This window comes from Coregonus lavaretus (genome assembly GCF_964263955.1).
Source record: "Coregonus lavaretus genome assembly, contig: HAP1_SCAFFOLD_606, whole genome shotgun sequence".
In the NCBI taxonomy this organism is placed as follows: domain Eukaryota; kingdom Metazoa; phylum Chordata; class Actinopteri; order Salmoniformes; family Salmonidae; genus Coregonus; species Coregonus lavaretus.
Window position 1 is genome coordinate 205772 of NW_028165111.1, and position 20715 is coordinate 226486.

A 20715-nucleotide genomic window follows, 5' to 3' on the forward strand; every position below is an offset into this window, starting at 1 on the left:
TCTCTCTCTCTGTCGCTCTCTCTGTCTCTCTCTCTGTCTCTCTCTCTGTCTGTCTCTCTTTCTCTCTCTCTCTGTCTCTCTGTCTGTCTCTCTGTCTCCCTCTCTCTCTGTCTCTCTCTCTCTCTGTGTGTCTCTCTCTATCTCTGTGTCTCTCTGTCTCTGTCTCTCTCTCTCTGTCTCTCTCTCTGTCGCTCTCTGTCTCTCTCTCTGTCGCTCTCTGTCTCTCTCTCTCTGTCTCTGTCTCTGTCTCTGTCTCTGTCTCTCTCTCTGTCTCTCTGTTTCTCCCGTCCTCCTCTTTCTGTTCTATCTCTCTCCTCTAGTGTCCAGACTCGTTCTGTATGTCCTAGTCTAACCCCATCTCTCTCTGTCTCTCTCTCCAGTGTCCAGACTCGGCCTGTAAGCAGGACCTGTTGGCCTACCTACAGCGTATAGCCCTGTACTGCCACCAGCTCAACATCTGTAGTAAGGTCAAAGCAGAGGTCCAGAACCTGGGAGGAGAGCTCGTGGTCTCAGGGGTAAGAACTGATGCACTTTGTTACTAACACTGTACATGCTGTGTGTAGTCTAGTGGTTATAGCTGGGGTAAGTCTCTAAGTGCTTTGCACTTCTGGATTGTACAATATTTGCACACAGTTATTTTTTTTAATTCTTCAAGCTCTGTTAAGTTGGTTGTTGAACATTGCTGATCATTGTTGACAGCCATTTTCAAGTCTTGCCATAGATTTTCAAGCCAATTTAAGTCAAAACTGTAACTAGGCCACTAAGGAACATTCACTGTCTTCTTGGTAAGCAACTCCAGTGTATATTCGGCCTTGTGTTTTAGGTTATTGTCCTGCTGAAAGGAGAATTTGTCTACCAGTGTCTGTTGGAAAGCAGACTGAACCAGGTTTTCCTCTAGGATTTTTCCGCTGCTTAGCTCTATTCCGTTTTTTAAAATCCTAAAATAAACTCCCTTGCTGATGAGAAGCATACCCATAACATGATACATCCACTTCCATGCTTGAAAATATGAGGAGTTGTACTCAGGGATGTGTTGTTTGCCCCAAACTTAACACTTTGTATTCAGGAAAATGAAGTTAATTTCTTTGCCACATTTTTTGCAGTTTTACTTTAGTGCGTTATTGCAAACAGGATTCATGTTTTGGAATACTTTTATTTTGTACAGGCTTCCTTCTTTTCACTCTGTCATTTAGGTTAGTATTGTGGAGTAACTACAATGTTGTTGATCCATCCTCAGTTTTCTACTATCACAGCCAATTGAACTCTGTAACTGTTTTAAAGTCACCATTGGCCTCATGGTGAAATCCCTGAGTGGTTTCCTTCTTCTCCGGCAACTGAGTTAGGAAGGACGCCTTTATCTTTGTAGTGACTGGGTGTCTTATATGGGCAGATATCTTAAATTCTTGTTAATCTAACTGCAGTGTCCAATTTACAGTAGCTATTACAGCAAGAAAAAAATACCATGCTATTGTTTGAGGAGAGTGCACAACAACAAAAAACTTTAGTCAATTAAACTGGTTTGATACGTTCACCTCTGAAGGTAAATAATGTACTTACATTCAGTAATCTTCCTCTGATTTGTCACCCTAAGGGTCCCAGAGATAAAATGTAGTGAAGTTTTGTTTGAAAAATATATATTTTTTTAATTCAAATGTAGGAACCTGGTTGTACAGTATGACCTCTGACCTCTGCCTCCACACCCACCCCGCTCGGCCATCTAGATGTGTGACTATTAGTGTATTTTTCTGTAGGGAAGCTAATGATCCATCATTTATGACATTCCTGGGAGTGTGCAAACTTAAATGTTGTATTACCATAGCATTTTTCTATGTTCTCTATAGTGATGTACTTGAAAACCAATTCGGCACATTTGGGAAAACTCCTGGCCTGCTGTGTAGCCTAGCTTTACACTGTGTTACTAAACACTGTACATGCTGTGGCCTGCTTCTAAAGCCGCTGACCCCGGTACACATATATCAGTCGGTTCAAATCCCACCCAGGGCTGTTCTGACTCACACCTGTAGTAGAAAACTGTGTGAGAATTACACTAAATGATAATAGTAAGAACTGGCTACCACTTGATCTGCCTTGTTAGGGTGGGAAATTGGTAAAACTTTGATGTGCCTTGTTAGCCTGGGAAATAGCTTACAGTTTGATGTGCCTTGTTAGCCTGGGAAATGGGTAACACTTTGATCTGTCTTGTTAGCCTGGGAAATGGGTAACACTTTGATCTGCCTTGTTAGCCTGGGAAATGGGTAACACTTTGATGTGCCTTGTTAGCCTGGGAAATGGGTAACACTTTGATCTGTCTTGTTAGCCTGGGAAATGGTTAACACTTTGATCTGCCTTGTTAGCTTGGGAAATGGGTAACACTTTGATCTGTCTTGTTAGCCTGGGAAATGGTTAACACATTGATCTGCCTTGTTAGGGTGGGAAATTGGTAAAACTTTGATCTGCCTTGTTAACTGTAAATTAAGTGTAAATCGATATGGTAATTACAAAAATAGTTTAAACATGAACAACGTGGTATAATTATCAACATGTCAGATGACCTACCATGTAAATGTGCTCCAATAGTAAAAACATTCTGCTACCTCAAAGTAACCTAGGGTGGAGTCTCAAATGCCGCCATATTTCGTATATAGTGCACTTCTTTTGACCAGAGCCCATACTACCCTGGTCAAAAGTAGTGCACTACGTAGAGCATAGGGTGCCATTTGGGTCGGCACTCTAAAGTAGACGGAAGACTGACCTTTTGAAACTAAACTTTGAATAATGGGGGCGGCAGGTAGCTTAGTGGGTAAGAGCGTTGTGCCAGTAACCGAAAGGTCGCTGGTTCTAATCCCCGAGCCGACTAGGTGAAAAATCTGTCGATGTGCCCTTGAGCAAGGCACTTATCCCTAATTGCTCCTGTAAGTCGCTCTGGATGAGAGCGTCTGCTAAATGACTAAAAATAAATAAATAGTAACTAGGCTAATATTTTCACCTAGATTTCCTTCCTTGAGATGAGAAAAGTTTTATCCAAACAAGACTGAAAAGGTAATTTACCCTTAATGAGTCATATTATAAAATAAACGTTTCATCCTCCTTTCTCCTCCTTTCACTTTAAAATTGCTCCATTGAATTCATCCACCGGTTCCTTTTCTCAATTTCAAAGCAAAACTGTAATTTATTCTTTCCCAGCCTCATTGAGTAGCTGAATTTAAACTTAATAACCCAAGAAATAGCTTCCCATTAGCTAATGATTCATTCCCTTGTGTTGTGTAATTTACAGCCGGTGTTTGATACAGATAATAACAGAATGAATAAAGAAATAAAATGAGAGAAATAATAACAGCTTTATAAAAGTATTTGTTTGCATACCAAATGACACCCTATTTCTTATTCAGTGCACTACGTTTGACCAGGGCGCATAGGGTCTCTGGTTAAAAGTAGTGCACTATAGGGAACAGGGTGCCATTTGGGACGCCGACTTTATATAAAGGCTTCCCTTCCCTGCTTCCTTTCATGTTCTCTCCTAAAGAGACTAGTGTCTCAAAATGTCTTCCCCTCTCTGTTGCTTAGTCACTGGCTTAAACGGATACTTCGGGATCTTGCCCATTTTGTATCTGCATCCAGTATGAAGGAAGTTAAGAGGTAGTTTTGCGAGCCAACGCTAACTAGCATTAACACAATGACTGGAAGTCTACTAGCATGCTAGCAGTTACCATAGACTTCCAGTCATTGTGCTAATGCTAGTTTGCTAGTGGAGTTAATCTGACTCTGGGGAAGTAGATAAAGGGCTTCATTGCCAAATCCTTTAAATGTATGCACTCACTAACTGGAAGTCTCTCTGGATAAGAGCGTCTGCTAAATGACTAAAATGTAAAATAACATCCTGCCAGAAGATATTAACTTTTTAGGAAGAGCCTTAAACCTGCTCTTCCATCCGCCATACCAGCATCTTGTTTCAACTCAGTGGTTTTCTGCTTCCTTCAAGTGGAGGAAAATTAGTTTGCTCTCCCTCCCTCCCTCCCTCCCTCCCTCCCTCCTCATCCTCCTCCTGTCCTTTAGACCTGAAACACAATGGTCGTGTGAGTCCCAAATGGCACCCTATTCCCTATGTAGTGCACTACTTTTGACCAGAGACAACATAGGGAATAGGCTACCATTTCAGACACTCCCAGTTTATTCCAACAATAGCCGTTTCTACCCAGGGCTGTGTCTCAAATGGTACTATTAACTTTATAATCATTACTTTTGACCAGGTGAAAGCTATGATCCCTTATTGATGTCACTTGTTAAATCCACTTCAATCAGTGTAGATGAAGGGGAGGAGACCGGTTAAAATAAGGATTTTTAAGCATTGAGCCATGGAATATGTATTTGTGCTATTGTGGGTGAATGGGCAAGACCAAAGATTTAAGTGCCTTTTGAACGGGGTATGGTAGTAGGTGCCAGGCGCACCGGTTTGTGTCAAGAACTGCAACGCTGCTGGGTTTTTCATGCTCAACAGTTTTCCCGCGTGTATCAAGAATGGCCCACCACCAAAAGGACATCCAGCCGACTTGACACAACTGTGGGAAGCGTTGGCGTCAACATGGGGCCAGCATCCATGTGGAACGCTTTCAACACCTTGTAGAGTCCATTCCCCGACGAACTGAGGCTGTTCTGAGGGCAGCCCTGGTCCTGGTCCTGCTCCAGAACAACGCCTCTGTCCTTCAGTGGAACAGCTACACCTGGGACCTCATACAGGGGCCCTCACAGTTTCATACTTGTTTTCTGACAGAAAAGTTATGTTACCGAAATCCCTAATTTGTTTAGGAAAAACATTCCCTATTCCCTCGACCCTTGCTCTCTTTACGTGAAACATGTAAGCATCGCATGCATGTGACCCAATAGGTCCTGGCTTATCATAATCACATCAATACACTGGTTATAATAAACTCAGAACACAGTAACACTTGACAGCAAAATGGATGCGGAGGACTTGAAAAGAAGCTCAAAACGGGCGAATGTTTACTGGTTGCTCAGGAGGGAAAGTCAGATCTGTGGAAGACATTTTGATTTAGTTGTGGAAACTACTGGACATTTAATAAACAGGAGGGTTTACTGTAGGAGCAAGCGTTGCATGAGTATTATGTGTGCCAAACAGTTGCTGTGATATTACAATATTATTTTTTCTGACCATTTGGAACAGTGTAAACAACACAAAATAAGTGCACCAGAGATATAAAGCCTTTATTACAGCAGATTAAAAACAGTTGCATGCGTTCGTGAATTGCGGTTTATTTATATGTTTAGGCTAATTATTCGAAGCTCCGTTTTTGTTATTTAATTTTAAAACAAATCATTGATTGCATTTCAAAGCGTGACTGTCTCGTATGCTGTGTGATGGCAAGAACAAATAAGTAATTGATTGATGCAGTAGCCTATATAAGTATTGAAATGTAGTCCTAAGTAAGTTCGAGGGTTAAGACTAAACAGGACGCGCTGTTAGGCCAACAGCTTGATGGTGTTATACAAGGCTACTATAGGAGATTTTGAAAAAAGAGGGTCTAGGAGCGAGAGCTGCGTGCGTATTATGACAAACAGGTGCTGTTAGATTACAATATAATTGTTCTGCCTGTTTGGAACAGTGTAAACAACACTAAATAAATGATAAGTAATTACCAGTCTGTTCTAAAGTAGAAAAAAAAAATTGTGAATCCTTTATTACAGCATATCAGAGATTAAAAACAGACAAATCTGTGAAATTGCTTAATCAGACATGTTGCCGTTGCATGAGGCTTGGTGCTCACGGAATCAGTAGGCTATTTAAACAGGCAACAGAAGCAGGATCTGTCTTAATTTCTGTAGATATATGGATTATTTATAAAGCCAGGCCCATTTAAGAGTTAGGCTATTGATTATAGACCTAATTAAGTTGGTTTCCTCTATCCTCAGTTTTCTTAGACAATTAGGCTAAAGGCAAGGGCAGTTTCCTCGTCTCTGCTGCCGCTGCCTCCGCCACATTGTTCTGAATCCCAATATGCTTATTAACGTTGGTATTATGCACATAGCAAAATAGGGAAAGGCGCCAATTCTACGGCGCACTGAAGATTGTTCCAGAACCGTGGACAGCGACCGTATCCAACGCGGGAGAAAGCTAATTTGTTATAAAATAATATTCGATTTATTAGTGTTGCACCATTTATTTTTACATAATATAACCATATACTAACTGTAAGTCGCTCTGGATAAGAGCGTCTGCTAAATGACTAAAATGTAAAATGTAAAATATACAATTTCAGTATCACCTGTCTTAACGTGATGGACTGACTAGTCCACTGAGACAGGCGCCAATTAGACAGGCGCCAATTAGACAGGCGCCATAAAAAAAAAGGTATAATCATTGCGACTGCTCGACTAAAGAAATCTGTCGACCAAACGACTAAATGGGGTCAGCCCTAAATATTATGTAGCAAAATGTGATGTTTTTATTATATGTTTTTTTTTTTTTTTTTTACATTGGATAAAAGTAGAGACTCGGCGCTAGAAAATGGTATATCATGCACTCCCGTTGAGGAACAATGAGAAAGTAATTCTGCTTTGAAAGCTGATGAACTTGTAACCCTACATTTGAGAAAATGGCCCTTGAATGTTTTGATACACCCTACTGGAGAGCTGTTATTTGTCTACATCCAATCAGCATCGTTCACACCCTCTTAAGCCTTAGCCCCACCCATCTCTTTAAGGATTCACATGTGAGGCCATGTGCTAAACAGAGTGAGGTAGTGTAGTAAACAACCAAAGATTTCAAGACTAAAAGTGGTGAAAGTAGTAGCAAACAGTAGTAGTACAAATACACTATCTAGTCCTTGGCCTACATCCTAATCTGACTTTGGTGCAGGTCATGTTGTTTTTCACAATACAATCAACGTTTATTTGTCACATGCACAGGATACAGAAGGTGTAAACGGTACAGTGAAATGGTGACTTGCATATTTGCATAGCAGCACTTTCAAAAATAGAAAGTGTCCAGATAAAAATATTTCATAAATATTTTATAATTATTAGATGATGCTTACCCAGACACACTTGTCTAAATTGATGGGTCATGTGAAAGAAATGCTATAACCACCCCCCAGCCACATCTAGCTAAGTGGATGGGTCACTATTGTCTAGACATGTTCATGAAATACAATAGATGGCCGTAATCACCCCCAGACACACCTGGCTAACTTGATGGGTCATGTAACAATCTGGCGAAGTGGAGTCTTTTGTTTAGCTAGCTAAACAATTAATCATAATCCCAACGCATAGCTACATTACAAACGGATTGTCATAGCTAGCCACCATACATGAATCTGCAGGTAGCTAAAGCTAACCAACTAGGTTCAATGTTCAGATAGCTAGCTAACATTAGGCTATAACTAGCAATGCAAATGGCTTTCTGATATACAAATAATATTACTACACATATCACACACATAACGTTAGCTAGCGAGCCAGCAAGCTAACGTTCGCTAGCTAGCTAACAGTACGTTTTAACTTGCAATGAAAATTACTTTCTTACAAAATTAGAAACGTATAATATCGGAAAATGTAGCTAGACTCTTACCCGTATACACGGAGGAACGCTTCACTGCAGAGTGGAACCCTTTTTACTCCGTTTTGTTTGTAGTTACAGCTTCTTCGGCCCACGTTGTGTCAAGTCACTCCGGTTCACGCTGACTGTAGTAGTAGTCATCACGCTGACCGTAGTAGTAGTCATCACGCTGACTGTAGTAGTCATCACGCTGACTGTAGTGGTAGTCATCATGCTGACTGTAGTAGTACTCACCACGCTGACTGTAGTAGTAGTCATCACGCTGACTGTAGTAGTAGTCACCACGCTGACTGTAGTAGTAGTCATCACGCTGACTGTAGTAGTAGTCATCACGCTGACTGTAGTAGTAGTCATCACGCTGACTGTAGTAGTAGTCATCACGCTGACTGTAGTAGTAGTCATCACGCTGACTGTAGTGGTAGTCATCACGCTGACCGTAGTAGTAGTCATCACGCTGACCGTAGTAGTAGTCATCACGTTGACCGTAGTAGTAGTCATCACGCTGACTGTAGTAGTAGTCATCACGCTGACTGTAGTAGTAGTCATCACGCTGACTGTAGTAGTAGTCATCACACTGACTGTAGTGGTAGTCATCACGCTGACTGTAGTAGTAGTCATCACGCTGACCGTAGTAGTAGTCATCACGCTGACCGTAGTAGTAGTCATCACGCTGACTGTAGTAGTAGTCATCACGCTGACTGTAGTAGTAGTCATCACGCTGACTGTAGTAGTAGTCATCACGCTGACTGTAGTGGTAGTCATCACGCTGACTGTAGTGGTAGTCATCACGCTGACTGTAGTGGTAGTCATCACGCTGACCGTAGTAGTAGTAGTCATCACGCTGACTGTAGTAGTAGTCCATCACAATTCAGAGCAGACATTTTGTTGAGAGCAGTCCAACGTTATATCTTTTTTTAAAAAGCCACGGTAGCAAGGATTATCTACACATAATGAGCAGCTCATGTTATAGACAGAAGCATGCTACCTGGCAGACCAATCCGAACTCATCTCTCAGCATGTCCAGCCCATCCATTATCTCAGCCAATCATGGCTAGCGGGAAGGTTCCTGTCTTTTTCCGTGGCTAAACCGACTAGGCTCATAATTAGCAATTGTATTCATATTTACAGATGGAATACACATTTGTTATTAAGGCACATTAAAGTTCACATGTTGCAGAAGTAATTTTTTGCCAAAAAAACACATTTTGATAAATTATATATAAAAAAATAAAAATAATAATAAATAATTCTAATGCCTCTCCTGTGACGTGCAACATACGCCTGGTTTCTTGAAACGGGTCACATATAGTGCAACTCCTTTTGACCAGGGTCTATAGGACACTACTGTATACAGGGGATAGGGAGCCATTTGAGACGCATCCTAAGGTTGTTCACTACTTTACATGTTATTCAGTATACCCTGTACACCACATGGTTAATCTGCTGGATGTTATTCAGCATACCCTGTACACCACATGGTTAATCTGCTGGATGTTATTCAGCATACCCTGTACACCACATGGTTAATCTGCTGGATGTTATTCAGCATACCCTGTACACCACATGGTTAATCTGCTGGATGTTATTCAGCATACCCTGTACACCACATGGTTAATCTGCAGGATGTTATTCAGTATACCCTGTACACCACATGGTTAATCTGCTGGATGTTATTCAGTATACCCTGTACACCACATGGTTAATCTGCTGGATGTTATTCAGTATACCCTGAACACCACATGGTTAATCTGCTGGATGTTATTCAGCATACCCTGTACACCACATGGTTAATCTGCTGGATGTTATTCAGTATACCCTGTACACCACATGGTTAATCTGCTGGATGTTATTCAGTATACCCTGAACACCACATGGTTAATCTGCTGGATGTTATTCAGTATACCCTGAACACCACATGGTTAATCTGCTGGATGTTATTCAGTATACCCTGTACACCACATGGTTAATCTGCTGGATGTTATTCAGTATACCCTGTACACCACATGGTTAATCTGCTGGATGTTATTCAGTATACCCTGTACACCACATGGTTAGTCTGCTGGATGTTATTCAGTATACCCTGTACACCACATGGTTAATCTGCGGGATGTTATTCAGTATACCCTGTACACCACATGGTTAATCTGCTGGATGTTATTCAGTATACCCTGTACACCACATGGTTAATCTGCTGGATGTTATTCAGTATACCCTGTACACCACATGGTTAGTCTGCTGGATGTTATTCAGTATACCCTGTACACCACATGGTTAATCTGCAGGATGTTATTCAGTATACCCTGTACACCACATGGTTAATCTGCTGGATGTTATTCAGCATACCCTGTACACCACATGGTTAATCTGCTGGATGTTATTCAGTATACCCTGAACACCACATGGTTAATCTGCTGGATGTTATTCAGCATACCCTGTACACCACATGGTTAATCTGCTGGATGTTATTCAGTATACCCTGTACACCACATGGTTAATCTGCTGGATGTTATTCAGTATACCCTGAACACCACATGGTTAATCTGCTGGATGTTATTCAGTATACCCTGAACACCACATGGTTAATCTGCTGGATGTTATTCAGCATACCCTGTACACCACATGGTTAATCTGCTGGATGTTATTCAGTATACCCTGAACACCACATGGTTAATCTGCTGGATGTTATTCAGCATACCCTGTACACCACATGGTTAATCTGCTGGATGTTATTCAGTATACCCTGTACACCACATGGTTAATCTGCTGGATGTTATTCAGTAGACCCTGTACACCACATGGTTAATCTGCTGGATGTTATTCAGTATACCCTGTACACCACATGGTTAATCTGCTGGATGTTATTCAGTATACCCTGTACACCACATGGTTAGTCTGCTGGATGTTATTCAGTATACCCTGTACACCACATGGTTAATCTGCGGGATGTTATTCAGTATACCCTGTACACCACATGGTTAATCTGCTGGATGTTATTCAGTATACCCTGTACACCACATGGTTAATCTGCTGGATGTTATTCAGTATACCCTGTACACCACATGGTTAGTCTGCTGGATGTTATTCAGTATACCCTGTACACCACATGGTTAATCTGCTGGATGTTATTCAGTATACCCTGTACACCACATGGTTAATCTGCTGGATGTTATTCAGTATACCCTGAACACCACATGGTTAGTCTGCTGGATGTTATTCAGTATACCCTGAACACCACATGGTTAGTCTGCTGGATGTTATTCAGTATACCCTGTACACCACATGGTTAATCTGCTGGATGTTATTCAGTATACCCTGTACACCACATGGTTAATCTGCTGGATGTTATTCAGTATACCCTGTACACCACATGGTTAATCTGCTGGATGTTATTCAGTATACCCTGTACACCACATGGTTAATCTGCTGGATGTTATTCAGTATACCCTGTACACCACATGGTTAATCTGCTGGATGTTATTCAGTATACCCTGTACACCACATGGTTAATCTGCTGGATGTTATTCAGTATACCCTGAACACCACATGGTTAATCTGCTGGATGTTATTCAGTATACCCTGTACACCACATGGTTAATCTGCTGGATGTTATTCAGTATACCCTGTACACCACATGGTTAATCTGCTGGATGTTATTCAGTATACCCTGTACACCACATGGTTAATCTGCTGGATGTTATTCAGTATACCCTGTACACCACATGGTTAATCTGCTGGATGTTATTCAGTATACCCTGTACACCACATGGTTAATCTGCTGGATGTTATTCAGTATACCCTGAACACCACATGGTTAATCTGCTGGATGTTATTCAGTATACCCTGTACACCACATGGTTAATCTGCAGGATGTTATTCAGTATACCCTGTACACCACATGGTTAATCTGCTGGATGTTATTCAGTATACCCTGTACACCACATGGTTAATCTGCTGGATGTTATTCAGTATACCCTGTACACCACATGGTTAATCTGCTGGATGTTATTCAGTATACCCTGAACACCACATGGTTAATCTGCTGGATGTTATTCAGCATACCCTGTACACCACATGGTTAATCTGCTGTATGTTATTCAGTATACCCTGAACACCACATGGTTAATCTGCTGGATGTTATTCAGTATACCCTGTACACCACATGGTTAGTCTGCTGGATGTTATTCAGTATACCCTGTACACCACATGGTTAATCTGCGGGATGTTATTCAGTATACCCTGTACACCACATGGTTAATCTGCTGGATGTTATTCAGTATACCCTGTACACCACATGGTTAATCTGCTGGATGTTATTCAGTATACCCTGTACACCACATGGTTAATCTGCTGGATGTTATTCAGTATACCCTGTACACCACATGGTTAGTCTGCTGGATGTTATTCAGTATACCCTGTACACCACATGGTTAATCTGCTGGATGTTATTCAGTATACCCTGTACACCACATGGTTAATCTGCTGGATGTTATTCAGTATACCCTGAACACCACATGGTTAGTCTGCTGGATGTTATTCAGTATACCCTGAACACCACATGGTTAGTCTGCTGGATGTTATTCAGTATACCCTGTACACCACATGGTTAATCTGCTGGATGTTATTCAGTATACCCTGTACACCACATGGTTAATCTGCTGGATGTTATTCAGTATACCCTGTACACCACATGGTTAATCTGCTGGATGTTATTCAGTATACCCTGTACACCACATGGTTAATCTGCTGGATGTTATTCAGTATACCCTGTACACCACATGGTTAATCTGCAGGATGTTATTCAGTATACCCTGTACACCACATGGTTAATCTGCAGGATGTTATTCAGTATACCCTGAACACCACATGGTTAATCTGCTGGATGTTATTCAGTATACCCTGTACACCACATGGTTAATCTGCAGGATGTTATTCAGTATACCCTGTACACCACATGGTTAATCTGCTGGATGTTATTCAGTATACCCTGTACACCACATGGTTAATCTGCTGGGTGTTATTCAGTATACCCTGTACACCACATGGTTAATCTGCAGGATGTTATTCAGTATACCCTGTACACCACATGGTTAATCTGCTGGATGTTATTCAGTATACCCTGTACACCACATGGTTAATCTGCTGGATGTTATTCAGTATACCCTGTACACCACATGGTTAATCTGCTGGATGTTATTCAGTATACCCTGTACACCACATGGTTAATCTGCTGGATGTTATTCAGTATACCCTGTACACCACATGGTCAATCTGCTGGATGTTATTCAGGATACCCTGTACACCACATGGTTAATCTGCTGGATGTTATTCAGTATACCCTGTACACCACATGGTCAATCTGCTGGATGTACAGCCAGTCACACTGCTGCTGCCTTGTCCTGCTCTGAAGCCTTTACCCCGAGGCTCCACCATGTTTCACTTTATTAACTAGACTTCTAGAGTTCAACTATTAACGTTCAAGTTCCCTCTCTCCCTTTTCCCTTCACAGGAGGTTTCCCAAGCATTCCTAGAGAGCCAGGTATTCCCAACCCCACCACAGATACAGTAACATTCAGGCTACAGCCCAAACTACACCCTATTCCCTACATAGTGCACTACTTTTGACCAGAGCCTATTTGACCTATGTGCCCTAGTCAAAAGTAGTGCACTATATATGGAATAGGAGGCCATTTGGGACGTAGCCAGAGACATTGGCCAAAGCCAGACACATAGGATCACATTAACTCAGTGACCCTCTGATCAGTGAGGGTGGTGGTGGGAAACATTACAGGTGGAAATACAGGTTGCCTCTAACTGCTGATCTGGGGTCAGATATTGTGTGCTCCCAAATGACACACTATTGCCTATATAGTGCACTACTTTGACCAGGGCCCCTTGGGGTCATTTGGGATGTATCTATATGGTTATACCGTATAATATCCTGGGAGGTACAGTTAGTTATCTGATCCTAGATCTGTGGTTAAGAGGACAACTTCTACCTCAAGCACTGGCTAACCTAGTCTCTTCTCTCTCTCTATCTCCTTCTCTTCCTCCCCCTACCTCTCTCCTCCCCTCCTCTCCCCCCTCCCCTCCTCCCCTCCTCTCCCCCCCCCCCCTCCTCTCCTCCCTCCCCCCCTCCTCTCCCCCTCTCTCCCCTCCTCTCCCCCTCTCTCCCCTCCTCTCCCCCTCCCTCCCCTCCTCTCCTCCCTCCCCCCCTCACTCTCTCCTCCCCTCCTCTCCCCCCTCCCTCCCTCCCCCCCTCCCTCTCTCCTCCCCTCCTCCCCCTCCCCCCCTCCTCTCCCCCTCCCTCCCCTCCTCCCTCCCCCCCTCCTCTCCCCCTCCCTCCCCTCCTCCCTCCCTCCCCTCCTCTCCCTCCTACCTCTCTCCTCCCCTCCCTCCCCTCCTCTCCCCCTCTCTCACCTCCTCTCCCCCCTCCCTCCCCTCCTCTCCCCCCTCCCTCCCCTCCTCTCCCCCTCTCCCCCCTCCCTCCCTCTCCCCCCTCCTCTCCCCCCTACCTCTCTCCTCCCCTCCTCTCCCCCCTACCTCTCTCCTCCCCTCCTCTCCCACCTCCCTCTCTCCTCCCCTCCTCTCCCTCCTCCCCTCCTTTCCCCCCCTCCCTCCTCTCCCTCCTCCCTTCTCCCTCCAGGTGGACAGTGCTATGTCTCTGATCCAGGCAGCTAAGAACCTGATGAACACGGTGGTGTCCACGGTCAAGGCTAGCTACGTGGCCTCCACTAAGTACCAGAAGTCCATGGCCATGCAGTCCCTGAACATGCCTGCTATCTCCTGGAAGATGAAAGCCCCAGAGAAGAAACCCCTGGTCAAGAGAGAGAAACAGGAAGATGGATCCAACAACAAGGTAACGGGAACCATGATGTTAAAGCTGAGATCCTCTACAGGGGGGACGGCTCCACTGGTTCACCCCCAGGTGTTATTGTTTTTGTTTTGTTTTTGAAAAGGAGGATTGGAGCATTCAGCATCTTGGTAAAAACAAGAGTATAAACTCTGCTGGTCTATTGCACATGCAATGACATCCGAGGGGGAAAAGTGTCCGTTGTTTGAAGTAACGTCTTTGTTGTAATATCGCAAACGGACGTGGCAGTTTCACCGCTAAGGATTCCCAGCATCACTTGTATAATCCCCTGCGTAGTTCCCTGTTGGTGTCCAGGACACAGGTTCAACATAGTCCTGGACTAAAAAGCTTTCAATCTCCATGGAGAATACCAGGACTTAATCTGTGTCCGGGAAACCAGCCCTATATGTTTCTTCTGTAAATTGCCAGTTTTTAAAAGTTTTTTTATGGCCTGTAAGGAGATTTAATGACCCGAGATACATTTCTGTGAAAACAGAATAATAAAAATGCTATCTTCTCTTCTCTTAGGTCAAGAGGTCATCCCAAAAGAAACACATCAACCCTGTTCAGGCTCTCAGCGAGTTCAAAGCCATGGATAGCATCTAGAGATGGAGCGGTCGAGTCAGGGTTAGGGTGGTGAGAGGAGGTAGGGGCTAGAGGGTTGGGATACCGATGGAGCTGGCTAGATCAACTCTGATGGAGCTAGCTAGATCAACTCTGATGGAGCTAGCTAGATCAGCTCTGATGGAGCTGGCTAGATCAACTCTGATGGAGCTGGCTAGATCAACTCTGATGTAGATGTTTGGAGCTTCTTTTTAGTCTCGTCAAAAATGACAGGGTGAGAAAAAAAAAAAAATCTGAATGAAATGGTTTGGAAAGCTCCTCCTCCTTTCCTTCCCTGGTCTAGTCCAGCCGTCTGGTTGGATGTGATGTTGCTATGGAAGGGAAGGTCCTGAACTCTCTCGCTCTCTTTCTCTACCAGTCACTTTTTTTCCATTCAAACGACTGTATTCTGATGGCTCTCCGTCTCTAGCCTGCCGTATGATGCCTTTTACTGGAAAACAAAGCGATTTAGAAAAAAGCAAAGGGCAATTCTATTACTGTTGTTGCTATTATATATTCCAATGTTTGTACGAGAGGGGAGGGAGGCTTTCATTGATACTGTAAGATCTAATTCTGACAACTAATCATTTTGACCCCTGACCCACTGCCCCTTAACCTGTGATGTGAGATGCCCTGGGTATTTTATATAATTACATTCTAACATATTTTCTAATTGTGTGGACGGTGGGAGGGTATTGGATGGTATCCCACTATGTGCCGTATAGAATATGGTGCAGCATTATATAATGTGCAGATCAGATGGGCCTATCCACTCTAAACCAGATCTACTGCCTTAATACTTAATACTGGAGCATTGGTTTTTAGCTTTGATTTTTAAAAAACAAGTTGATTTTTCATTCTCAATGTGTTCTGTGCTGTCTAATAAAAGTTTGATATTATAGTGTCGTAATACTTTACTATACACTGGGTGCTTACCAGCCCTGAATGCTGTGATTGGCTGAAAGTTGTGGTATATCAGACTGTATACCACGGGTATGACAAACCATTTATTTTTACTGTTATAATTATGTTGGTAACCAGCGTGTAATAGCAATAAGGCTTGTGGTATATGGCCAATATACCATGGCTAAGGGCTGTATCCAGGCACGACGCAACACTGTGGTATATTGCCAATATACCACACCCCCTCGGGCCTTACTGCTAATATAACACTGAATTGTCATTATTTTAATGTTTTAAGTACAGTACAGTAAATCTGTTTGTGTAGTCCTCTTTGACATTTGGAACTGTAAATGTTTAGTTATTTTTCCCTGTCGTTAACCCCCCAGGTTTTAAAGAGTAGTCTGGATGAGGTCTCGCGTGCCTCACTGGATGCAGCAAACCAAAGCTAATAGAGAGAGGAGAATCATTCTCTCCCAACCTTCTGGTTTAATACATAACCCTAGTTCCACATACATACATACATACATACATACATACATACATACATACATACATACATACATACACACACACACATACATACACACACACACATACATACATACACACATACACATACATACATACACACACATACATACATACATACATACATACATACATACATACAGTGAGGGGAAAAAAGTATTTGATCCCCTGCTGATTTTGTACGTTTGCCCACTGACAAAGAAATGATCAGTCTATAATTTTAATGGTAGGTTTATTTGAACAGTGAGAGACAGAATAACAACAAAAAAATCCAGAAAAACGCATGTCAAATTTTTTTTGAAATTGATTTGCATTTTAATGAGGGAAATAAGTATTTGACCCCCTCTCAATCAGAAAGATTTCTGGCTCCCAGGTGTCTTTTATACAGGTAACGAGCTGAGATTAGGAGAACACTCTTAAAGGGAGTGCTCCTAATCTCAGTTTGTTACCTGTATAAAAGACACCTGTCCACAGAAGCAATCAATCAATCAGATTCCAAACTCTCCACCATGGCCAAGACAAAAGAGCTCTCCAAGGATGTCAGGGACAAGATTGTAGACCTACACAAGGCTGGAATGGGCTACAAGACCATCGCCAAGCAGCTTGGTGAGAAGGTGACAACAGTTGGTGCGATTATTCGCAAATGGAAGAAACACAAAATAACTGTCAATCCCCTCTGCCTGGGGCTCCATGCAAGATCTCACCTCTTGGAGTTGCAATGAACATGAGAACGGTGAGGAATCAGCCTAGAACTACACGGGAGGATCTTGTCAATGATCTCAAGGCAGCTGGGACCATAGTCACCAAGAAAACAATTGGTAACACACTACGCCGTGAAGGACCGAAATCCTGCAGCGCCCGCAAGGTCCCCCTGCTCAAGAAAGCACATATACAGGGCCGTCTGAAGTTTGCCAATGAACATCTGAATGATTCAGAGGAGAACTGGGTGAAAGTGTTGTGGTCAGATGAGACCAAAATCGAGCTCTTTGGCATCAACTCAACTCGCCGTGTTTGGAGGAGGAGGAATGCTGCCTATGACCCCAAGAACACCATCCCCACCGTCAAACATGGAGGTGGAAACATTATGCTTTGGGGGTGTTTTTCTGCTAAGGGGACAGGACAACTTCACCGCATCAAAGGGACGATGGACGGCGCCATGTACCGTCAAATCTTGGGTGAGAACCTCCTATCCCTCAGCCAGGGCATTGAAAATGGGTCGTGGATGGGTATTCCAGCATGACAATGACCCAAAACACACGGCCAAGGCAACAAAGGAGTGGCTCAAGAAGAAGCACATTAAGGTCCTGGAGTGGCCTAACCAGTCTCCAGACGTTAATCCCATAGAAAATCTGTGGAGGGAGCTGAAGGTTCGAGTTGCCAAACGTCAGCCTCGAAACCTTAATGACTTGGAGAAGATCTGCAAAGAGGAGTGGGACAAAATCCCTCCTGAGATGTGTGCAAACCTGGTGGCCAACTACAAGAAATGTCTGACCTCTGTGATTGCCAACAAGGGTTTTGCCACCAAGTACTAAGTCATGTTTTGCAGAGGGGTCAAATACTTATTTCCCTCATTAAAATGCAAATCAATTCATAACATTTTTGACATGCGTTTTTCTGGATTTTTGTTGTTGTTATTCTGTCTCTCACTGTTCAAATAAACCTACCATTAAAATTATAGACTGATCATGTCTTTGTCAGTCGGCAAACGTACAAAATCAGCAGGGGATCAAATACTTTTTTCCCTCACTGTACATACATACATGCATACATACATACATACATTTTCATTACATATTCTATCACACATTGTACTACACACACATTGTCCTAAACACACAGTCAATGAAACTCATTAAATGAGCTGACACACACCCTCCTCTCGCTCCCTCTCTGAGTGTTTGATAGGTCTCAGTGAGGCTGTGGAGGGGGTCTGGTAAATAGACCAGGCTGTGGAGGGGGTCTGGTAAATAGACCAGGCTGTGGAGGGGGTCTGGTAAATAGACCAGGCTGTGGAGGGGGTCTGGTAAATAGACCAGGCTGTGGAGGGGGTCTGGTAAATAGACCAGGCTGTGGAGGGGGTCTGGTAAATAGACCAGCCTGTGGAGGGGGTCTGGTGAAGAGAGAAACAGCGAAAAGCTTTGTCCATAAATGAGTTAAAGCAGTGGAAGATAATGTGTAAGTGTTAGCTGTGATGTTATCTTGTTGTTCCATCAGCATAGGCTACACCGTGTCCCAAATGGCACCTTATATCCTAATAATAGTGCACCATATAGGGAATAGGGTGCCATTTGGGCCTGGTAAATAATAGTGCACCATATAGGGAATAGGGTGCCATTTGGGCCTGGTAAATAATAGTGCACCATATAGGGAATAGGGTGCCATTTGGGCCTGGTAAATAATAGTGCACCATATAGGGAATAGGGTGCCATTTGGGCCTGGTAAATAATAGTGCACCATATAGGGAATAGGGTGCCATTTGGGCCTGGTAAATAATAGTGCACCATATAGGGAATAGGGTGCCATTTGGGCCTGGTAAATAATAGTGCACCATATAGGGAATAGGGTGCCATTTGGGCCTGGTAAATAATAGTGCACCATATAGGGAATAGGGAGCCATTTGGGACGTATGGTAGTTCATGTAACAGCTCAGTACATTATGCATGGATGGTAGGGTGGGTAGTGTAGTGGGGTTTATTTATTTGAACCAGGGCCACTTTGGTTCTTCATGCTGCGATGCTTCAGCTTGTTTCTAAACATAGAGGCAGGGCACGTAGGGTTAACAACGACAGATGGGACAGAATATTGGTTTCTTTGTTTTGGGTTTTAGGTTCTCTGAGCGTTGCATTGGGTTACATTGGGCTGTGGGATTTGGAGTGGGTAGAGCGTATTAGATGGATGCTTCTCGTGATTAAAAATCTCCTTTTTATGGTGAGAGAATAAAGTGGTGTCCCAAATGCCACCCAGTTCCCTATATAGTGCACTACTTTTGACCGGCCCCCGTAGGGAATCGGGTGGTATTTGGGACTTGCATTAGGAGTTACTCTAGCATCTGAAGGGGTAACGTTATATTGCTGTGGACGTTCTTTCTAACTTTGTTTTTATTTTGCGAACCAGGAGACATTGTACTGCACACTGTTTTACATATTCATGTTCCCGGCTTTCACTTCATGATGAATAAATGATTCCCTGTCGTCTGCTGTCTGTCATTATGCTACTGCCATCTGCATTTCAAGTTGTCCAAGTAGAAATCACTCCATGTTTGCTTCCCAGATATAATATAATATAATATAATATGCCATTTAGCAGACGCTTTTTATCCAAAGCGACTTACAGTCATGCGTGCATACATTTGTTTTTGTTTTTTGTGTATGGGTGGTCCCGGGGATCGAACCCACTACCTTGGCGTTATAAGCGCCGTGCTCTACCAGCTGAGCCACAGATGACACCCTATTCTCATTCACATAGGGCTCTGGTCAGAAGTAGTGCACTACATGGGGGATAGGGTGCCATTTGGAACGCAATCTTCCCTTCGATTGTGTTCATGTATCTCTCTTGATTTTATGATAATGTGTGTCTAGTCTCTGCCGCTACACCTAACGACTTGAAATAAAGTCAGGATTCTCTCTCCAGCAGGTCTACAATACTCCTATCACTTCAGGCTGTTGAAACATTAACTTTTCTTTCCTATTCCAATAAGGGAGTTGTTTTTTCTATTATATTGGCTGTAGGTGATTCCTGATGACATGACAAGTCCATCTGTTGTACTGGAGGCTGTGCAGCAGGAGAAATGCTACACGTTTTGTCCCAAATGGCACCCTATTCCCTATATCAGTGCACTAGTGGCCATAGTGTTCTGGGCCCGGTTTACCAATAGTGATGGCATTTAGTCTTCCTCGTGTTTTAACGATGCGTCTCTCCAACAACGGCTGGAGATGTAACATGCGTTTCCTGGAACTCGCAGAGAAGAGCGTTCGCTAAGTGCGTCGTTGGAGCGTGTTCCGATACTGATGGTAACGAAAGAAAGGGAGCGCTGCTCTCGGTTCTGCTTTCTCCATTCAAATCTTACCTTAACATTTATAATTATTTCACAATACTGATCACAGATCAGGTCCTATTACCACCTAAGGCGGCTTGTTCTAATGCTTACCCAATAACAATTCAGAAAATCACAGATTTGGCACATTAAGTACATGTTGGGCTACACATGAAATATATTCAGACAAATTACAGACAGTAGCCTACAAGTAGCAAAATAGAACTC

At 43.0% G+C, this 20715-nt stretch overlaps 1 protein-coding gene across 1 annotated transcript in view; it reads left to right on the top strand.

Annotated features, from left to right (window-relative positions):
- LOC311116262 (catenin alpha-1-like) overlaps positions 1-15922 on the top strand; it is a 194991-nt gene extending 179069 nt beyond the window's left edge. Inside the window, exons 15-17 of the mRNA XM_084191370.1 lie at positions 381-515; positions 14214-14426; positions 14949-15922. Of these exons, the coding sequence (XP_084047496.1) occupies positions 381-515; positions 14214-14426; positions 14949-15026 (426 nt within the window). The 3' untranslated portion in view covers positions 15027-15922. The remainder of the gene's footprint in view (positions 1-380; positions 516-14213; positions 14427-14948) is intronic.
- The last annotated feature ends 4793 nt before the right edge of the window (positions 15923-20715 follow it).